This window comes from Carassius auratus, unplaced genomic scaffold (assembly GCF_003368295.1).
Source record: "Carassius auratus strain Wakin unplaced genomic scaffold, ASM336829v1 scaf_tig00027323, whole genome shotgun sequence".
Taxonomy (NCBI): Eukaryota; Metazoa; Chordata; class Actinopteri; order Cypriniformes; family Cyprinidae; genus Carassius; species Carassius auratus.
The window spans coordinates 52,546-75,824 of NW_020525583.1; the positions used below are offsets into that span (position 1 = coordinate 52,546).

Here is a 23,279-nt window from a genome sequence, read left to right on the forward strand (position 1 = left end):
TGCATTTTCTTCTTAATGATATTTTTAGCTTCTCTCTTTTTTTGTTGAACTTCTGGAAAATGAATTCAAGAAGTTCAGGTTAGACTAAAACTGTGGATTCTAGGAAGGAGTTTATGGTGCATTTTCCCAAAAATGCCGTGCAACTTCACAAATTCACAGCCAGAATACAGCCCCTCGCTGGGTTTGAATGTGTCGCTATGTTCTTGGAAACAAATATGTCATACGTGCTAATTTAACCTAGCGAATGAAAGACTTCTGACTCACTGTTGTGTGCGGTAGAGGAGTATATGTGAGTTGAACAGTCCCATCAAAAGACTCTATTTGATCAGTGCATCTTAATGAATAAACAGCTGTGCAAACTATACAATAAAGCTTTTCATTCTCCTACTCCGTATGAATAAATAGATTTATAAATACATTTTTTTTGCTGCTTTTCTGTAACTTCTGTGTCTAAGCACAGAATGACATCATTTCCAATAATGTCTTGGAAAAAACAGATATGTAGATATTTGCAATTAAAAACAAGTTTTGTCATTCAAAACTGAACAGGAAAATAGAAACATAAATATTAGTATTGTACATCTGAGTTATACTCCTGATAAAAGCTATTTATAGATTTCTGCACAGAAACATAGGAATCTCTTATGACATGCAATACAGAAAACATGAATTCTAAGTGGAAACACAAACATAATCCACCAGAGCATTTTAAAACACAGATCACCCCCCCAAATTTTAATTTAATAGACATTTTAAGTGATAAGTAAAAAAAAAATACAATTTATCAGTCATAGCCTTGTAGTATGCAACATTTGATATTTTCTCAGAGGTTTGATGTGCACCTGGTTTTCACATGAAGCTACCTGAGCACCAGGCTTGATCACAGTAACACCAGAGGACCAGACACAATAAAAAGGTTGATTTAAGACGATTAGCTGGGTTAAAGCCAACCCCTGGCTCTAGATTGTAAACTGTCTCACCACCCTCATTCAAAATTTTAAAGTTGTTTTAAAGAAAAAGCATTAGAAATGTAAGAAAACCTAAATTTCTTCCAACACTATTGGTTCAGGGCATTCACAACACAGCTGCAATAATTATCTAGAAGATGATTTGATTTGCAGCGATAAAGTCATTCATTTTCAGGAGCTGTCAATTTAAACAAAAGTTGAGCTTAATTAATGCAAATGTGTAAATAGATGTCACATGACCTGCCTCCTGATACAGTTGATTACTGTAGTTTAGTTTAGTAGAGTCTTATTATTGGTGCAAATTGTTATTTGAGGCATCTAAACCAACTCAAGGGGATGTTCTCTTTTCTAACCTAGTTATTGTACTTTTGCATTTGTTTTGTTGTTGTTGTTTTTTTTTTTTTCAGAAATGCTCTGAGGTCTGATTTATATCCAAATACTGATATTGGATTTCATTTTCGAAAGATTAACAGGTAAGACCTTTGAAAGAGGGTGGTGATTTTCTATTTCCACACAAAATACAATGTAAACATTTATATAATTGAAAAACATTGTTCTATGGTAGTATATGGTATGGTCGTTCAGGTCAGGGGCAACACAAGACGTGGGCATTTCAGGAGAAATTAAAATTTCATATTTGTACACGGGGTCGTGGTGAACACACAAAAAAAGATCTGAGAAAAAAAAATCCCTCTTAAAAAAATACTGCTCACTTTAAATAAATACAGGCTTTAAGGCCATGAAGACCTAACAATTCTAAGTGTAGCTTTCTTTTGCGCGATGTGAGCCTAACAGTTCAGATCAGGCTGCTTGTGCTATTTTGTGTCTTCAAAAATAGTGTACACAACAGTTTAGTTTTCAAGCAATAGTTCACATATGAAAATTATGACATGGTTTATTCGCCCTCATGTTGCTTAACATCCATATGCTGTTATTTTTTCCATAGAACACAAAAAGAGAATTTTTGAAGAATGTTTATACAGTTTTTTTCCATGCAGTAACAGTTAAAAACATTTAAAAAATTAATTTTGTTAATTTAAATAAAGCTGAAAAATAAAATATAAATATTAGCTGAACTTTAAAAATGTAGATAAAAATTATCATGTTGCCTTGTCTACAAACTAAATAGTTCAAGTCGAAGTGCTAAAACTATGAAAAAATGAAAACAAATAAATAAAATAAAAAAGCAAATTAATAAAGTATTAAGCTTTCTTATTCATAGACAAGTGTATTTGGTCTTACTGCACTGGCAGATTTTTTTCTTCTTATTACTCTAAAATAATAATAATAATAATTATTATTATTATTATTATTATTATTATTATTATTATTATTATTATTATTATTATAATGCACTAAATGTTTCTATTAAAGACATTTTAGAATTCCACTGGCAGTTTTCAGTGAACATAAATTTATGGACATCAGTTTTCAGCTCACATATGGCTTAATTAAGAGGACTTCAAAGTCCACAAAATGTACAGACTACATTTTATTGTGCTTATCATTAAATTATTTCACTGTAAATATTTTTATACTGAAAAAAAAAACTAAGTAAACATTATTCAAAATGTTTTTTTTTTGTGTGTTCTGAAAAATCTTTTTTTTTTTTACTCAAAATGAAGTTGGAATGACATGAAAGTGATTCTATAAAGATAGTGTGAACCATCCCATTAACAGCTGTGAACTCATCTGAGTGTGTGTTGTTCAGACTAGGCTGCGCGTCCCGCTGGAGTACCTGCGTTGGCTCAGTAGGTGGCGTGGTGGTGGAGGGGTCGGGGGGCAAAACTGATGTGGGTGATGATAAGGAGGCGGCGGGGGAGGGAGGGGCGGCTGCTGCTGCTTGCCTCCCTCCCGTGACCTGGTGGGCGTGGAGACAGCCGATTGGATGAGGCGATGGGCGGGGCTGTGGCTGAGGAATGCCTCCACGTGGCCACGCCCAGCAGAGTCCACGACGATCACTTTCACGATCTGCTGGCACTGGATCAAGGTGTCGGGGGAGATGGTGAGGGCGGAGCCAGGGGCGGGGCTAGGCAGGACGGCCAGGTGTTGCTGAGCGCTGGGTGTGGCCAGAGCAGAGCTGAGTTGGTACGTTTGGAGCCTGTTGTGAATTGACACCTAGTTTAGAAACAGCCAGAAGCAGGAAGCGTTATCAGCCTGGCCTGCTGCACTCTCACGGCCCTCTGGTGCGGAAACACATGAAAAGGCCATGCCACAGAGCATGCAGGCGGCAAAAGACGGTATGACACACATACGGTGCGGTCGGAGTGGGTGAATGCGGGCGATGCTGACTTCCTACTGCTGTGATTTGGATAATTAATTGCTATAATATCACTTCCTTTTATTATGAATGTTTCTGAAGTCATTATTTTATGCCTAATCTTGATTTCAGTGTCAGAATTATGGCCAGTGACAGAAGAATTAAATTGAGAATGTGAACATATTTTCCAAATCCATTAAAGACTGTAATCTAAATATTAAAAAATAGAAAAGAAAATGTAATCTTATTTTGTAAAAACAACAAAAACAACAAAACTGTATATGATGCAAAGTAAAATTTGTATTAGGCCCTTTTTTGTACATAAAAGATTATACTCAAAATGTAATTATTTTCTGTCTATTTTTATCTAATAATATTTCTATAATATTATATTATACATATCTAATAATAATAATAATAGACTGTATCTTTAATAGAAATTTCAAATCTCAAAGTGTATTTTGCTTTACTGCAATGGCAGATTTTTTTCCCAAAAAAATTTTTTTCTTCTTTTATTTCTTCTTTTTTAATGAAAATGCAAATAATCTGCCAGAGCATGCAGGCAAAACACATCATGACTACATACAGTGCAGTTGGAGTGGGTGAAAGTGGGCGACGCTGACTTCCTACTTAAACTGCCGTGATGTGAATAATTAACTGCTATCTTATGCACTTCCGTTCATTACTGCACTGCTAATCAGACGGTTATATTTTTATCTGTCTGTAAGAAGCATTAAAGTGCCCCTCGAGGGCCTGGACGCTTGGCAGCGAGGGTCCTTATTGCATGCTGAGCAATTTACACCTTGTCATGATGTGTTTGGCATCTCGTGAAAGAGCATTTGTGTAGCCTGTCTCTCTACAGTAACCACAGCTTGGTCCTTTCATTTCGGCTCTTTTTAATGAAGTATTTGAATTTGAATGACTTTCAGTGCAAGAGCTATTGAAACTATTAAAATGGTGTTTCTGGACGTGCATTGCAAATCTTATATTTGTTTTTCCACAAGCAATAAATTTTTTTATTTTATTAATTTTTTTGCCTCTGGTAGGCAAGCCATTTTGATATTCTGTGATTTAATGTACACTTTTCAAAGGTGTCTCGTGCTCACCAAGACTGCATTTATTTGATCAAAAATATAGAAAACTTTTGAAATATTCGTATAATTTACAGTTAATGTTATCTATTTAAATCTATTGTAAAATGTAATTTATTCATGTGATGTTTTCAGCATCATCATGTCACATGATCCTTCAGAAATCACTCTTATATGCTGATTTGCTGCTTAAGAAACATTTATGATTATCAATGTCAATACCAAATATTTTTGTGTAAACCCTGATGCTTTTTGTTTTCATAGTGAATAGAAAGTTGAAAGTTAAATATGAAATCTTTAGAAACATTAAAAATGTCTTTGCTGTCACTTTAAACAATTTAATGTATATCTACTTAATGAGAGTATTAATTTATACAAAATAAAATAATACTGACCCCAAATTTTTGTACACCTGAGTGTAACAGGATATACATTTGGGCTTAATTCGTGCATGGTATCAGTGTCTGCATTCCATTGCATTGCAGTCAAAACATTAACCACAACATTTCCTTTAAAGGCAAAAGCTGTATGTGTGAATGTGTGTATCTAGTGTGTCTTACTTTAATACCCTGCTGACATCATTTCCACTAAAGATTTTATCTTTAAATTATTTCACCGCACAACAACAGCAGCTGTATGCACCATTAAAACACAGCATTCAGCTAAAGCCCGAGTGAAAGGCCATAGATATCAGGGTGGTGGATTGTGTTTTTTTCTAGGGGGCGGCAGTGCTGTTATTGCTCTGCACCAGTGGTGTGAGATTGCAGTGAAGACACCGAGGGCGGGCATCTCCAATCTGATGGACAACGGGATCAGGGTGAGCTCAGGAGTCAAAGGGTAAAGGGCAGGAATTTGGGAACGGTGGGGAGGTTATCTCTGATTCTGCAAGGAGATAGTGATGATAACTAAATAGACAATTAAAAAATGTCAATACGTGCTGTCACCACCTACAATGTTCCCAAAATATTTTGAAACACTCTAGGATTTAAAATGGTCCAATATCAGCATAAATCCTCAACATTTTAATGGCGAATGCATTAAGGTATTATACAATTATCATTGAAGGTAATTTTCTTTTTATTTGATTGATTGTTTGACAGAACAACAGACCAAACAGAACTCAGTTTAGAGATGCTCTATGTCCAGCTCTACACTCCTTAAAATAAAGGTTCTTCATTGGCAGTGATGGCATTTTTCTATGCTTTGAATTTATTTATTTATTTACTTCCTTTATTTACAGAAATACCTCACCCAAAAATGAAAAAGTATTCACCTTCAGGCCACTCAAGTCCATCAATTAACATCTTGTGTAGGAAAAAGCTGAGTGTTTGAAATAAACAGATCCATTAAAACGTTTTTAACTTAACAGTCTGCTAAAATAGCTGCCATCCAGCCTAGATACGAGTCCTTAAGACATAATATTGATTTCTCCATTGAAAAAGTTGTCTCGTCTGAATCAGGAGAGAAATATGCACAGATCAAGCACTGTTTACAAGCAAAAACAGTCCAAAACAGATCTAAACAAATATTTCATTGGATTTTGATGTGAGAGAGCAACAGGGAAGGACTTTTTCACTGGAGGAAACATTATTATGGATTATGAGCTCATATTTTGGCTGGTAATTGTATGAAGACATGATGGATTTGTTTCTTATAAACAGGCAAGTTTTCACTTCAGAAGATGGATTGGATGGTGTGGATTACTTGTGGATTATTGTGATGTTTTTATCAGAGGTTTGGACTCTCATTCTGACGGCACCCATTCACTGCATCTATTGGTGAGCAAGTGATTTAATGCTAAATTTCTCCAAATCTGTTCTGATGAACAAAAAACGCATCTAAATCTTGGATGGCTTGAGGTTGAGTAGATTTTCAGCAAATTCTCCTTAGGTGAATTATTACTTTAATAAAATATACTTTCATACTTTGAGTTGTCCCTTATCAGTGCAAAGACATCACTAAAAATGACAAAGATTTATGCTGATATCCAAAACCCCACTTTGCCCAAACTTTTGGAGGACACTGTACATACAGTACATGCACCGAGAATCGAAACATAATTTTGCACTGCACTCAGACCACGATGTATTGATACAAACCTCTACCGTGTTGCTTCCCGTTTTCTCATAAATATCATCCCCTGCAAGCCACACAGATGCACAAGACATCAAAAACAGGCTTATTGTTGTGTATAGCATGTGTTTGTATACGTGTGTGTGTATGTGTGTACCTGAAGCAGAACTAGGTCCAGCATGGATGTCTAGTTGTGTGCCGTTCTTGTTAGTTTGATATCTCACAACCTGTTGTCTTTCTAGTTCCCCTGAGGACCACATACATAATTCACTTTAATGATGGCCACAACCGTGGCATTCAAACCACTGAGGAATATAGAGAATTCATTATATTTCATGCTAAGTTTTAAGTAATGATAAGGAGTTAAAATGTTACAAATTATGAATAAATTATTTATAGTGCTAACAACTTAAAATGAAGAAAACATCAACTGTTCTAAAATATGCTGTATGCTTTTCCAATGATGTTGAACTGAAAAAGTTGCAATGTGTTTGCTAGGTGGTTTGTTACTGGACCAGGTCAAAAGTGTCTAGATTTGGACTTTTTAATGCTAGTCTTTTTTTTCTTTTCTTTTTTTTGGACAAAACATGGACAACTAGAAACCCAGGGATTTCTTTATATTCAAATTTGAAATAAATGTGACTATCACTAGCCTAAAGTGTGTGAGCAGGTAAAAGTAAATAAGTACTTGCATGCTCCTGATAAGTAAATGAGCATGCAATAACATGCTAAGACACTCACACTCAATCCGTATTTGTTCCATCTCTGCCACCTCTGCCATGCTCTCTCTCAGGTCCTCTACAAACTTGAGCAGCTCCTCAGCGCTCTGAGAACAGAAACTCACTACCTGCTTCTTCTCAGACGAGAACGGAGACAATATCGTGATTCCGTGAGGGTAATCTGTGACAGAAAACACACATCTATGACACTGCAAATATTGAACAAGGCTCTGCTCTGTCAGGTTCTGTTTTTTATTATTTAAAAAAGAAATCAAAATGAAAAAAGATACATTTGAAATAAAAATAAATACATTTTGGATTGCATTTTCATGTAACTAAATATAACAAATATTTTCTTTTTGATTACAAAAAAATGGCAGCATATTAACTTCATACTCAAGAAATTTATTTTTTTGAAGATTACTGCATCAAAACAATCTTTATAGGTTCACTATTTGATTGAGAGAGCAACCGACAAATCAGAACACAGTTTGGAGATGCTATTTAAATAGCTTTAGTATTTTTCTGAAACCATACATTTTATATTTAATAAAATATATGTTCATAGTTTATGCTGTCCCTTATCAATGCAAAGTCATTATTACACATTTTAAAGATTAATGCTGATATTATCCAAAATCACTCTGTGCCTTTTGAAAGGCACTGTTCATATTATTATTAAATATTATTATATTTTTATTATTTAATGTATCCATTTGAATTGGGTAAAAACTATAATAATATCATTTTTATAAATTTGGACTTAAACTTCAGAAGCAGTTTGTTTATTTATTAGTAATATTAATATTTATGTATGATTATTAAAAAGCAATATAACAGAGTAACCACATTTAGAAATAGTATTTTATTTGTATTTTAGTAGTTTCATGGTCACCCAGTTGAAAACTCTTAATTATAACTATACTATATTCTTCTCTAAATTTATAAATATAGTCAAATATGAATCTATATATTATTATATAACTATTTTTTGTGTTTGTTTGTATTCTTACACTCATTCTCAAACAGATGAAACTGCATTCCCAGTAAGCCCATGGCCTTGCAGAACGTGTATGTGGCCGCACTCTTCTTCTTAGGGCATAGTTTTAGGATCTAACAAAACAAAAGAAAGAATAAAAAACAGTTTTTATGTTCTGCTGTTTGTGTGTACATGTTGGAATATCTTTCCATGTATGAACACGTGTGTCTCTCACCACAATCAGGTCATTGAAGAGGAACACCTCCCTCTGATGTGAGGCCTGTTTCTGTGGTTTATTCACATCGGTGACCTCATAGAGTCGACTGCAGCACACCAGCCTACGGTGAGGAACCGACAGTATCTGACCAAGAAAGACACAGATCAAATTTCGGGTAAATTCATTTCAGAAGGTACAGTTTCCATCAGCACAGGAAATGCGCTGAAAAGAGGGATGTCTGAAGCAGCATGGGCTGAAGAATGAAATTAATATTTCATATGGCGGTAGAAGGTTTTGCAGTGCTGTCATGTGAAATCTGAAATGATAACACCAAACTAATGAGCAGTTTTAGTCTCAAGTTTCCTGTTTTTATAGCTCACGTACTGATAAATTCATTCACACAGCTGTTAGCATACAGAGGTGGGGAAAATGAATGACCAGAAACTCTAAAGTGATCGAGCTGCACTTGTTTTTGCTTTGAGCAAAGTTTATTTTTACCTCATCGTCTTCATCAAACACGAGACTGGCAAAAGTTTATATATATATATATATTTAAATATATATATATATATATATATATATATATATATATATATATATATATATATATATATATATATATATATATATATATATATGGATAGCTAGATAGATAGATAGATAGATAGATAGATAGATAGATAGATAGAGATACATAAATAATAAAAAACATTCATTGTAACCAATGAAATTACATTCTTTTGAGCTGGTTCTTTTTAGTAAATCAGAAATATATAATGCCATCAGTGTAGTCCGATTCACAAACTAATGAGTCTATTTTACTGAATCAAACACACACAGCTTACAAGCTGTGACCAGACTTCAACTTTTTCATCGTTTGTTCATATGACAACATGTGGTTGAAGATGTTAAAGATGCTCATTGCACATTTTTCTCAGCAGTACTTTATAATTAATGAATGAAATATGTAACTACTGTGTATAAGGTGTAAACGAACTGTTTTCAAAAACTGTTTAAATGTAAACAATCTCATCTTTTGGCAATGTAATTGCACTTCTTTTTTCCAAAAAAGAATTACTTAAAACTGTTATGATACCTGAATCATTAAGATTGTTCAGGATAAGATTAAGATCAGTTCAGGATAAGTTCAAGACTTTGTGTTAGGGTTACTGAATTCATTTACACAAATGTGAGTGATAGTAATGCTGATCTTTGGCTCACTAATAAATGTAATGCCAGCTGTTCGGTCAGAGATCTCACTGTCTCTATCACCTTTTCAAATATGAATCAAGTGCAAACTGAACTGAAAGGTGATGCACTTCTCACATTCACATGACCTTTGTGTTTAATTGGTAGAGAACTGACTCACCGTCTTCATTCCAAGAATGCTTTGCTCTACCCTGGTAACATAAGTCACATGATCCTCGTTGGAGCGCAGCTCCCTCTGCTGAATCCGCTCATAAATCCTGGCTAACATCTCCCGTGGAATATCTGCCCCATCGTCCACTCCTGAGGGGGAAATGAGTTATTACCTTTTAACATTTACTATATAGTAATGCAAGAATACATGAAGTCTGCTGTGTACAATGTTCTGGATTGCCTGTTCTGTAATAGGAATGAATCTTTTGTCGACAAGGACCAAAGTATGTGGAGAAGCAATGGAAAGCCATAGAATAAAAATATTTTTATCTCAGGATCTGGATATTTTTATTGCACTTCAATCTCATAATTCAGACTACTTTTTCATCTGAGTTATTAGTTGTGAGATCTTAACTCAGAATTATGAGGGGGGGAATTATTTTTTATATAATTTGTTATAAACTGGTAATTCTGACTAATTAACTGTGAAATGTTAAACGTTAACTTAGAATTCAAAAAAATATATATATATAATATAAACTTGCAACCCTGAAAAAACCTTTATAATGTTTTTTTCTTCCAGAATTGCAAGTTAATATCTTGCAATTGCGAGGGATTCATTTATAAAAGTTTGAATAAAAAAAAGTCTGAATAGTCAGAATTAAAAACCTTACGAGTTTATTACTTAAAATTGTAAGATATCAACTTACAATTGCAAGAAAAACAAGTCTTAATTGAGAGAGAATAAAGCTTCCATAAAAAGCAGAAGTGTCACTGTGTAATTTTTCTGAAGTGAGGATTTATTTGGTTTATGGAAAAGTCCCATCATAAACCAGAGCTCGACTAATAGCATGCTCTGATTTTGTTCCAATCCCCATGTCTTTTCATCGCCCTTTAAAGTGCAGCTCTCTTTCACCGTATATGTTTGTTATATCTGCAGAAAGCAGGCAACAGATCAAAACTATTTGATCAGAGACCAGGAATCGGTCCAAGACACACACAAACACTGCCTACGCTCCTAGGAGATAATCAAAATGTCAATTTTGATATAGAAAAAAATGCAAATTTAAACATGAAGACGGAAAGCTGATTAAAATTGGCAATATTTAACATCAAATATCCGATCTCTGACATCAGCACACAAACAGGCTCTGGTTTTAATGAACAGCACACATAATGCACCTCGGAGGTTGCGTATGAAGTCTTCCAGAAGCATCTTGCGCTCTGGTTTGATGTTGGGACTGTACATGTCTGTGTTCAGCAGCACGATGGCGAAGGCCAGGATGAAGATGGTGTCAGGGTTATGAAACTGCTGCACCACGTCTGGGTTACACATACAATATCTCTGACTGAAAGAAAGAACAACATTTATATGCATTATAGTGAATGTTCAGCACCCGATGTATCAAATTAATTCATTTAGTTCATTTGGAAAATTGCATGTGTGTCTAGGAAATGACACTTAATTACTAATTAAGAACTAATTCTCACCTGAATGCTTCAATGAGTCTCTCGACTTTTTGAGCTTCTCCTTGCACTCGCACATGAGCCTGAAACTTCCTCAAAGCTTCATCCAGCTCCAGCATGGAGAAATCCATCTCATCCACCACACAGCTGAGAGAGAGAGACCACATAAAACTCAGACATTAAGAGCCCAATTTATGAGGCTCCAGCTCTGAAAGAAATGAAAATGTGCCATTATTACCTTCAGTGGTTGGTTCTTATATGAAAACCCCGATCCTGAATATATGTGGTTATATTCATGCTCTGGCTAATAAACACTAATGCAGCCAGATTAATTCAGTCATATTCATAACTCAAAACAAGAATATCATTTTAGAATATGTTAAATAAAAAAATACTGCAGTTTAATCATATTTCAGACAGTATTTTTTAGTTTAGATTTACATTGTATTGGCAGTCACAAATATTCTTATTTCTTTAATAATCTTGATCATTCCTTACATAATTTTGTGTAAAAAGCTTATTTGTATATATATTTTGTGTATTCCGTCAACTGTGTACATATGTTATTTGTTTATATTGTTTATATTGTGTATATTTATTTTTTAATTAAAAGGGATTATGTATTTATTATTATTATTTGTTTTAAAAGCAACAAGAGATTAACCAAATAAATATGTTTAAATGTATGTTTAATTAAATATATTACTTTGTTTACTACATTTACAAAATAAATGTATACTATATTTAACTATATTTTCTACTTACATTTTGTCTATTTTTTTCTATTCATACATAATTTGTCTATTGTGTTTATATTGTGTATATTTATTTATTTTATTATTTTATTTATTTTGTTTTTTATTATATGTGTCTTGTTTTTGTTGTTGTTCCAGTGCATTGGAAGCCTCTTTTCTCCCCTAAAGCAAACATACTGTAACTATGCTGTAAACATAACCCCGAGTATTTTTATTTTTTTAATTCAACTGTTATTATTTACATTTTCAGGGCTTATTATAAATGTTTTATATGACTTACATTTTTGTCTCATTAGTTGCAAAATCACCATGATACAGAGAAAAGTAGAGTGCATAAAATTGTAGGAAGACCACTCACTCTAACACATCTCTGTTGAACTGCCTCTTGCTGTTACCCAGGAACTCTCCTATCATCTGTCGACTCAAACCCTTCCTCTGCAACAGGAAGTGAGCCACACCGATGGCCGTGTCCGGAATAAAGCCCCTGGATATCAGGAACTGGATGCCTTTGTCTGGATTTCTGCAGCAAGGTCAAGAAAGATGTAGGTGAGCACTGACAACTCATTTTTCTCAAGAGCACTTTATAATAACATTCATTAGGAAAGTTGGTTAATGTTACATTACGTAATGATATAATATGCTGCTTGTACATTTAATGTTATTGTACAAGTTCATATTTATTTATTGTACACTATCGATTTAAAGTTTGGAATCATTAAGATTTGTATTTTTTTTTAGCTTTTAAGTTTTTTTGTTCTGTTTTGTTTTCAGTTTGCATTCATTCTGGTTATTATGAATTGTTTCCAGGAAAAAAACAGAAGAGGTATGAGTGTGTGTGTGTGCAGGGTCACATGTATAAGTGTGTTAAGAGAGATATTCATAGCTACAAACATGCAGTATTTAAATGCACATTATTCTTTCCATGTCAGTTCACATCATGTCTGCATTCTGTTCCAGAGATGCAATCGTCCATATGTGCATCACAATATCTACTGAATATGAGCAGCCCTCAGGCAATAAAAACAGGACTGAGAAGCTTATATTCATGTTTATGTTGACTACTCTTTAAAAGTCTGGGGTCAGTCAATTTTTAAAGAAATTAATACTTTTATTCAGCAAGGATGCATTAAATTGATCAAACAAAATCTGTAATTTGAGTCAAATAAATGCAGCCTTGGTGGTTGAAAGAGGCCTACTGTACTGATGCCAATCATTTAAAATCATTTGAAAGTACAACAGTCTAAAAGGATATTTAAACACTTTTTCTTAGAGATTACGATAAAAATGTAGCCCACAGGTTTAGACTATTAAACAAATTTTGCTGCTAATAATGTAATGTTAATCACAGAAAACCAAATATTGTCGTTAAATCTATTTCTCTCAATAAAAATTTAATAAAAAAATTTCTTTTGAAAAAATCAAATATGAATGATTAACTTAAATCTTGGGGGCGTGAAATCATAAAGATACAGAAATGAAACGGCCTGTTCAATCTGAAAATGGTCACTTAAAACCAAATTCTGATTTCAAGCATGAGATACTTAAAAAAAAAAAAAGGGAAATGAAAATCTGTCTGACCTTATATGGTGAGCACACATGCACACACACACGTGCATGACCCGAAACATGCTACATGCCACTTACTCATTGTGAGCAAATAGCTAAAAAACTAAATTCCCTCATACATCCTGACAGAAACCTTATAAAAGCAACAGTGTCCCTTAGTCACAGCCTGAGTAAAACCGTGTGTGTGTGTGTGTGTGTGTGTGTGTGTGTGTGTGTGTGTGTGTGTGGATCGCCTGATTACCTTGGCAACCGTGGTGCCGCTCACGTCAAGCAAGTCAAAGAAAATCTGATCTGTGATTTCAATTGAGTGCTGATGCACTCTGAAGCCTCTGACGATTGGCTTTATTCTGTGTGTGTGTGTGTGTGTGTGTGTGTGTTGTTTGAAAGAGATACACACACAAAATGGAGTGAAGAAAGAGCTTCACAATCACCCCTGAGGGAGTATAATATAGTCTTCTTGAGTATTTGTGTATGTATACGTAAGCAAGCGTGTGTGTTTTTGTCAGCGTGTATCAGCAGGTATAATGAAAATGCACTCTACGTTTTAGTCATGGGCAAACTGACCCTGTGAATAAAAGCTCTTTTCTTTAGGATTAGTCATTTGAACAATTCTATAATAAATTTGCTTGCTTGTTTGCAAGGCCAATAAAACCTTTAAACCATAAAGTTCTTTCAAAACTTCCAAACAAGGTTTTGACAAGCCAAAATGTAAAGTTTACCTTGCCAAACTTAGCATTTCTAGTTAAATATGACATTTATATTCTAATCCATCTATGAAGCGGTTTTCCTCATAATGATGGCAAGATCTGCAGTATTTTTTATTTTTTTTTGTAACTAAAACTACAGATTTTTTTCAGCAACTGAAATAACATAAATATTAGTTGAAAAGCTTAAACTTATACATTAGAAATGTAGCTTTGGGAACTAACTCAATTTTAAAGTATTAAAATTAACACAATAAATGCAAAAATATAATAAGCTATATAGAAGTATAGAAAGATAATAATAAAATGTCAAAGCAACAAATTTTTTTTACTTAAATTGAAAGCGAATTAAATTTGAACAAACACTAAGATGGTATACAAATAATATTACAATAGAACTAGATTTAGTAGATTTTACTGGGACATCCAAGGCTTTTCAAATATAAAGCATAACCTGTAGCACGCTTAAAAAGCCACATTAAATGGAAAGATTTGACCTTTAACCTTTGTACTCACACATTGAAGAGGTTGAGTCCAATGCGGTAAAGACGTTTACGTGCAATATCCGTCGAGAGCGTGCCACAGGGTGTGTCCTGGCAATGTGGGCGGGGCAGAGACAGAATCATCGTCTCACACGCTGATGTCGAGGTGCTGCTGCTACTGACGGGCTCTGAGCTGTTTTCCGCTATCTCTGGTGCAATCTGATTGGTCTGTTTCCCCTCCAGTCCCGCCCCTGCTGTCGGTACATCTATTCCAGTTGGCTGTAGGTTCTCTATCTCTTCCTCACTGGGTGGCGGAGCTGGGAACTCAGGCTCCGCTGTGGTTGAAGATGCCGACTGGCCTGCGTTCTGTCCAGCCGTTTGGGGTTCAGAGCTGGTGTCCCTGGATACACCATTACCAAGAGAAACTGACTCCAGCATTGAGGAGGAGAGGCGAAAGTTGTGGTTGTCTATTTGAACAGTCACGTCCCTGAAAGCCATCATAAGTTTACTGGCGCTGCGGGGCATGCTCTCTCCACAGCTGCTCTGTGTGGTATCCTGTAGGGAAGCGGGGTCCATCAGGAGCCCCTCAGGATGGGATCCAGAGGGAGGGGCCACAGTGGACTTCTCTCCTTCCCCATCTCGAACAGAACTCCAGCTGTTCAAAGCTTCGTCAATAGATCGTGCTAATGACTGAACCTGGCAGGGAGAATAGTATAGAATATTATGGAATAGAATGTTACAGAATGGAATAGAATAGAATATGTGAATAATATAGAACAGAATAGAGCAACATATTTGAATAGTACAGGATTGAACAGAAGAGAATAGAATAAAACTAAATATTTGAATCGAATACTACAGAATAATTCAAGACATTCTAATAGAATAGAATGGAATTGAATACAAAAGAACAGAATACAACAACATATTTAAACTCAATAGAATAGAATAAAATATAATACAACAAAACAAGAATACAAAAAAAACATGTAAATTGAATACAATTAAATAAAATAGAACTGAATACAACAGAAAACAACAACATATTTAAACTGAATAGAAGAAAAACAAATAGGATAAAACCAATTACAACTGAATAGAATGGAATACAATAGAATATAATAGAACAAGATATTTGATTTCAATAGAAAGGAGCAGAATGAAACCAAATACAACAGCACTAAGATATTTGAATTGAACAGAATAGAATAAACTGAAATGCAACAGAACAGAATCCAACTGAAAATAACATATTTTAATTGAATAGAAAAGAACCAAACAGAATGGAACCAGATACAACAGAATAGAACAAAATATTTGAATAGAATTGAATAGAATGGAATACAACAGAACAGAACAACTTATTTAAATAGTACAGGATAGAATAGTACAGAAGAGAATATCTGAGTAGAATTGGACAGAACAGAAGCCAATGCAATAGAATAAAACAATAAAATAGAATAAATAGAACATAATAGTTTGTGTACTTCAATTAAACCAATTACAATGACTGTAATAGAAATATACTGAATAGATAGCACAGAATTCATGCTGTTTCATGTATGCTGATGGTGTAACTGTACCTGTTCAGTGAATGTGTCCTCCAGGTGTGTGAGTGTGGTTGTTGTAGCCACCGGCAGTGAGGTGGAGTGTGTGAGCGGGATGCCCATGAGTGAACATCCCTCCATCAGCGCTCGTTCAGCGGAGAAACCATCCCTCTGTACTCGGACCCTGCGCACTGACATGCGCCGCGGTATCCCGCTCTCCAGAACCGAGTTACGGATCTTCTGGAAGTTCTTGCTGAGCTGGTACTGACGAAATGCCGTCTGAATCTTACAGGCCGCACGCCGGGAAATCAAAGGACCACCGTATTTCTGCTCCAGTTCCTCTATCTGCAGATAAAAAAAGAAGGCACAAAAACATTGAGACAAAAACTTATCGTTTCATGCTTTTAATATCAAAGAATCAGTATTGCATGCATAAGTGCATGTCCGTTGGGCTGTACCTGTTTTAGTTTGAGATCAGGAGAGAGCTCATATTCTGGAGGATGTGAGCAGGGTGGTGGTGCTTCATGCTGGCCATATTTTTTCTCATCTTTTTGTTCTGCAGCAGGAATCGGGCTGCGTTTCAAATGACACAAGTGAGCAGTGGCTGACCCAGATTCACCGTCTTTTAATCTAGACTGATCAGAACCCACTGTGCACTCAGGACTAATTAGTTCTGCTTAATTACTACATGCAGGCTTTCACAGATTTCAAATTCAATGGAAAATTAGGTAATCAAGTGAAGGTTTGAGATCATATTTCCATGTCATGATTTAATCTTCAGTAACTGTTCATGAATGAGACAGCGAAAATTGAATTCATTTTTGTTTTTTGAACTATTCAATGAATAAGACAAAAATTACATTAAATTACATAGTTTTAAAATACATTTTTTACATTTTTTAGCCTATACAATTATGCATTATAGAAGTCATTAAATCAAGAAATTGTTAAAATTAAATTTATTAAATATATATGTGTGTATATATATATTCAGTAAATAATAAAATATGTGTATACATTTTAAATGTGAACTTCATATGTATAAAAATGCATGTATTATATACTGTATCTGTACACACACACACATCTTTTTGAAAAACACTGCTTCTGCAAAACCTTAAATTAAAATTTAATTATTTATTAAATACAATCAAATATATATTTGTCTGCTCAAACATATTTAAAAATTGCAATGCAGAGGTTTCATATAAAAATATTAAACATATACTAAATCAAAACCAAATATCCGAGGTTAGCACCCCACACAATCTTACATAAGCCCATACATGACAAAGCCATTTTCCTCTTATGCAGAGCTCATGAAAAAGCATTTCTAAATGGAAAGCAGATGTTTAAATCATGAGAGATGTCACAAAGTACGTTCCTTCTCCTTAACACAGCTCAAGCCCATTACCATTTTCTCCAGGTTGTCCCTCAGTGTAGACATGTTAACAACACACACAAGCACACTTCTGACTGCTTTCACTGTCAGCACAATTTGAAATCACTCCTTGTTTGAGAAAAAGTGTGTGTGTGTGAAGTGATGCAGGCAGCAAAGAGTTTGATGTAATTTCCTATGTTATGAGAGGATATTTATGCTCTCTCTCTCTGTCTCTCTTAAGCTGTTTATAACAGGTTTAAATATCAAGCAGAAACCTAGGTAGTTGATTTCAGCAAATAAGAGGTGAGAAACTACTACATGCTTATATTTTCTCCATTAGTCCATCTTCTCTCTCACCAACCCCCCTTCCTAATCATTTGGGAAATAACTTGCACACAATCACTACAGGCTTTTCTGCAGAAATTAGCTGCTTGTTCTCCTGTTCATCAGTTTGTTCAAATTGGCATCAATATTGGCATCAAATTGGCATCAATAAAACCTTATTAGTGGTGCTTACTCAGGCTTCTGGTTACTTAGTGATTTAAACAAACTTTCTAAAGAAAAATACTGTAAAAATGCTACAGTACAAATATTTGGTAAGCTGTAACAATGTACCATTAAAAAAATGCCATTATGTTTTGTTGTTGTTTTGCAAGTAATGTCATTTCTATAGAAAAATACTATAAAAACCATATACTGTGAAATGTTAAAAAAAAAAAAGTTCATTTACAATAATATAATTTACAATGGAAAAATAATAGGAAAGACCCTTCGTGACACATCATATATTGCTATATTTTGTATAATTGATTTTGTTTCTTCTTATTTTTATTTAAATTATATATTTCTTTTCTATTTATTTCTTCTTTTTTGTGCGTGTGTTTTTTGTCAAGTGGCTTTCAATTGAACCACCTGTATTATTTTTAGATAAAAGGTAGATTTTGGTAATTTAATATTTAATATTACATCACTTAATGAAATATAGGTTCACAGTGTTATTATTTTTTACAGTGAATTTGTCACAACCAGAATTTTTTTTTTTTTTTTTTTTTTTTTTTTTTACTGTCAATTTAATATAATATTTTTACACTGTATTGCAGGTGAGAAACAAAATGCACTCTGACTGCATGTTTATCTTGGTTCTTTCTTTCCTTTTTTGTCCATTTTCAACCATTCAAGACATAACTGGCACAAAATTAGAATGTTCTGCAGAAATAAAGCTCTTCTTTAATGTTTACCACAAAAATTCCTGTTAGGGTCAAAACATAATGAGCACTTTCCACTTTATCAGTTTGCTGCAAAGACTAGGTCATGATTTCTTAAAATTTCTATACAAAAGTAAAGATTTTCTGTATAGAACTGATTTTGTTCGCAGTTATCATGTGCTGTTTAACTAAGCATAGCTTTTAAGACATGGTTTTGTTGGCAACAAAATATGCAGTAAACAAAGCTCAGATGGTTTGAAGTTCCCGAAATAGTGCAGAACTGCCACATTCACACACAAACACACACACACATGCACACAGACTCTCTACCCACCTGAGTGATGATGCTTATCCATGCCGAAAGTTTTCTAGTCTATCAGACAGAGGAACGGACCAGGGTTAAACTACACCTGCAGCATGCACTAACTCTCTTTCTCACAAACACACACACACTTATACTCTGCTAGCTTGAATCCCATCACCCAGAATGCCTCAGGCCAAGAGAACAGGGGCTGCAAACAGAAACCACTAACATTCAAGAATGGAATACTTTACTAATGCAGACAGCTGCTGTAAACACGTAGATTCACACTGTCCTTACTGCATCACTTGCTCATATTGTACATATTATTTGTTTGGCATGTAGAAAGACTAACTCTCATTACAGAAGATGACATCCTCACCTGGAGCAGATTAGGGAGTCTCCCTCTGGAGCCTCAGGTGCTGGACAGCAGAACTGGTGCAGGATGGTCTGGCTCCTGTAAAGGTTCGAATCCACATTACTGTAATTAAATGCAATGCAATACTCTTTACACGTTACTTAATTTTAGTTCCTTGATCACTTATAGAGATTGCTGTAGCTTAGTGTGTTGGTTCCCAACTGGTTTTAATTCAGAATCCACATTACTGGCACTCAAAAATACCCACAAAAAGTATTTAGTGATTAATTTCATATTTATGTATTTGAAATGCACATAGAATGTCCATCCAATTGGAAGACACAGTTTTAATATAAACTAGTAAACTTAATTTGTTGATGCATATTTGTCTGTCAGTCATACATGAAATTAGTGAGATTTATTCACTCAAAAAATCATGGCATAGTTTATTATTAACTATTTGTATCTATTTTAATTGAATTTAAATAAACAAATGTAGGAGATTGAAACGAATTGTATATTTTTGATGATAAATATATAAACCTGGTTACTGTGTATTTAAAACACATTTAGTTTATTAGTGCTACTATAGAAATCAGTTTGTTACTTGTTTCATTTATTAAGTTCTAAATGAAGTCTTAGAAGAACAGTTCATCCTGACAATCACAAAGCAATGGCTGCTATAATTTTTTTAAGAACTCCTTCCTGATTTATTTTAATAATCTATTTATATATATACATATATATTAATTCAGTCTCTAATTCAGGAGTCCAGGGAAATTGAAAGCTCAAGATGAGTTTTTTCTGAGCCCTCCATTGTTGACAGCACATCAAATACGTTTGCTTCATGCTCAAGCATAACATGAGAATGTGAAGTGCTAATAATATTATCGTATTTGCATATCACTTCCCTGCAGTCCTGGTATTGTTATTATTATGCAATATTCATTATTAATGTAATATTCTGTTGTCTTAATTTCCCAGCTGCTTCCTTGGTTAAAAAAAAGTGTGTCACTACATTTTTGTGATCTTCTTTTATGCTCAACAGAAGAAATTCATGCCAGTTTCACTTCTGGCCAATTTGCATGAAATATATAGAAATGTCCATATTCCATAATAATGCTACCTGCTGTGATAAAGTCTGTCCCCTGTTGTCCTCTCATACCAAAATAATTTCTGTGCTTGTAAATTATATCTGATCTGTATGTCTCTCCTCATTTGATGAGATGATTTTATCTCTGGTGAAAGCAATATTATGGATAGATTATATTTAACCAGAAGCAATGGTTTGAAGTCAAAAACATCATGATGGATTTGTTCATTACAAACATGAAGCTTTTCACTTCACAAGATGTTAACTGATGGACTGGAGTGGTTTGAATTACTCGAGGATTATTGTGATGTTGTTATCAGCTGTTTGGACTCTCCTTCGGACGGCACCCATTCACTACAGAGGATCCATTGTTTAGCATGTGATGTAATGCTAAATTTCTCTAAATCTGTTTAGAAAAAAAAACTTGCTATCTACATCTTGGATGGCCTGAAGGTGAGTAATTTTTCAGCATATGTTCATTTTTTTGTGAACTATTAAAAGTGTCTGGTGCCAAAACTCTGTCTCACTCGCTAATAAGGATGCAACAGTCTCTGAATGTACCTGTCAAAACCAAAGTGATGTGAGATTAGCTTTAATGAGCTGCATACATGAGTATAATTGAGCCCTAAACTCATTGGCAATGGGCATCTCATACTTCCAGTAGAACTAAGTGCATTCTGCCATAAAAAAATATCAAATAAATAACATAAAACAAGGTAACACTCTCAGACTCAGGGCTAAGTGTTTGGTACCCTAGATAATGCTCCCATTAAACAAATAAAAGCAGAATGTATAATTTCAGTTTTGCTTGTGGTATACACACACAGAGTACTCTACAAATGCAGCATGAGATGTGCACTGAAGCAGATGAGCAGTCGTAATAGGCAAGACACACGCACACTCACACACACTCACTCACCCACTCAATCTCCCATTCTTTCTCTCTCTTACTCTGGATTAGATTCCAGCTGGCGGATCAACTTCACATGCACTATGGGAATGTCACTTCAAGCCTCACTTTACGCATAAATCTGTGTGTGCGCATGAGTTGCATGCTGATAAAGTGTTTTTAAGTGCTTTTTAAAATGCATTCTTGCTGCAAATTAATCAGGTGCATTAAAAACCTCTTGCTCAAGACCTTTTGCCCTGGAAAGAGTGAATGTGCTGAACTAATGATGACCTATAATCTTTTTTCTTCCGTTTTACAATGTCAAGTTTATTTAAGACTGCAACACACACTCCTGCAAAGACACTGATGAAAGATTTGATAAATGCATTATCATGCTTTTTGTGATGTTATTGATGTGCAATATGTGATTATGAAATATACACTGTGGCCTACATAGAGTTAAATTCCTCTGTTATGTAATCCTGATTGCGCATGTAATCTGCCTCAACATCTCACCGATCTCGTGTTTTCCTAGAGGAAAAAAAAAGACTGATTTGTTGAACGTGTGATGAGAACTTACTCAGATGCCCGTGGGAGTCCCACAGCTCGGCACAAGGTGGCAGGTGTCTGTGGGACCAGGGACCGACAGCAGGGGTCCTGAGCGTCATTATCATCTTCATCAGCAGAGTCCGGACTGGCATTGATGGGTCCCGCAGGCACGAGCTGCATGTCCAGGGGGGAATGCTGCTGCTGCTGCTGCTGCTTCTGCTGGGTTTGAACCGGGGGCGTCCCGGGTCTGTTGGTTCGGGGCAGGCTGGAGGTCCGGGGAGGCGGAGGCGGATGATAGCGGGGAGGGTGCCGGTGATGACTGCTGGAGTCCCGGAGCTGCCGATTCTCAACCGCTAGATCTTCCAGCCGGCGCTCGAGTATGTCTATCCGGTACCGTTGGGTTTGAATCAGACTCTGCTGGTTCTGCACGATGGCGGTGAGCTCCTTCAAATAGAGCACAGCCTGCAGAGGGTTTTCCAGGAGGCTCGACATCCCGGTGCGACGCTCCTCTTGAAAAAGTAGAGAAATGATCCGATCCAAGCGGAGAGTCTTGAATTCAGAACCCCTGACCAGTTGCACGGGTTGATATTTAAACGGCTGAAAAGAGAGAGAGAGACAGAGACAGAAAGAGCGAGAGACCCCCGCCTCCGCCTCCACCTCCACCTCTGTGCCCAGAGCGCGCACGAAGGGATGCGCGGAGTGGTGCTGAGGCGAGGATGTCTAAACACTGGATTGAAGGGGGCGGGGCCGCGTTCGCGAGTGACGTCAATAACAGAGTTTGGTTAGTTTATGTCTTTTTTAGATTTGTTGTTTGTAATCAATCATTTATTTACATATTTTTACCTCTACATGGATCTGTTTGCTTTTCAACGCTCAATAAAAAATAACATTCCCACACATGAAACATGTTTAGTGTCTTATTATATTGCTACAAATTTAGATTTCTGTTGCTTAGTTACCAAATTAATGTTCTTTTCCACCTTATTTTCAGAGTTTATTATTAGTATGACTGTTTCGCCAAAGCGTCAATAATAACAAGAAATAATAATAATAGAGAAAACGAGGCAAAAATCATAAAGTTAATGATGGGAATGGTTCACTACTAACAAATCTGATCAAAACGCTTTCGTATATAGCCTACATGGATTATACAAAGACAAACTACTTATGAAAGCTGGATATTCTTGCGACCTAAACAAATGTATACATAATGATAAGTGATATTAGAACAACAACTACTACAACAACAGTTATAACACATACAAACAATACAAATTAAATCATAATAACAAAATTATTAAACAGATGCTCAAAAG

General features: G+C 35.1%; 1 protein-coding gene across 2 annotated transcripts; it reads right to left on the reverse strand.

Annotated features, from left to right (window-relative positions):
- Nucleotides 1-2,323: 2,323 nt before the first annotated feature.
- Nucleotides 2,324-22,809, reverse strand: LOC113079203 (IQ motif and SEC7 domain-containing protein 3-like). 2 transcript variants are annotated; one of them, XM_026251419.1, is made up of 15 exons: nt 21,995-22,455; nt 19,457-19,531; nt 16,646-16,760; nt 16,224-16,532; nt 14,675-15,336; nt 12,247-12,408; nt 11,158-11,280; nt 10,849-11,015; nt 9,677-9,816; nt 8,326-8,451; nt 8,125-8,224; nt 7,134-7,292; nt 6,550-6,639; nt 6,419-6,459; nt 2,324-3,086 (listed from the first exon to the last, which is right to left on the reverse strand). In XM_026251419.1, the coding sequence occupies exons 1-15, from the start codon at nt 22,453-22,455 to the stop codon at nt 2,676-2,678; spliced, it is 3,141 nt and encodes a 1,046-aa protein (XP_026107204.1). In that variant the 3' UTR covers nt 2,324-2,675. The 2 variants fall into 2 exon arrangements, with proteins under 2 accessions (XP_026107204.1, XP_026107205.1); XM_026251420.1 differs by having other exon boundaries at nt 2,858-3,069; nt 21,995-22,809.
- Between the last annotated feature and the right edge of the window lie 470 nt (nt 22,810-23,279).

What these genes read in the sequence shown, in the direction of transcription:
- LOC113079203 (XM_026251419.1), bottom strand. Translation starts at nt 22,455, where the DNA reads ATGTCGAGCCTCCTGGAAAACCCTCTGCAGGCTGTGCTCTATTTGAAG. An exon ending in TTCAACAGAGATGTGTTAGA is followed by an intron (nt 11,281 to 12,246) that starts GTGAGTGGTCTT and finishes TCTCTCTCTCAG; the next exon opens with CTGTGTGGTGGATGAGATGG. An exon ending in TGGACCTAGTTCTGCTTCAG is followed by an intron (nt 6,460 to 6,549) that starts GTACACACATAC and finishes TGTGGCTTGCAG; the next exon opens with GGGATGATATTTATGAGAAA.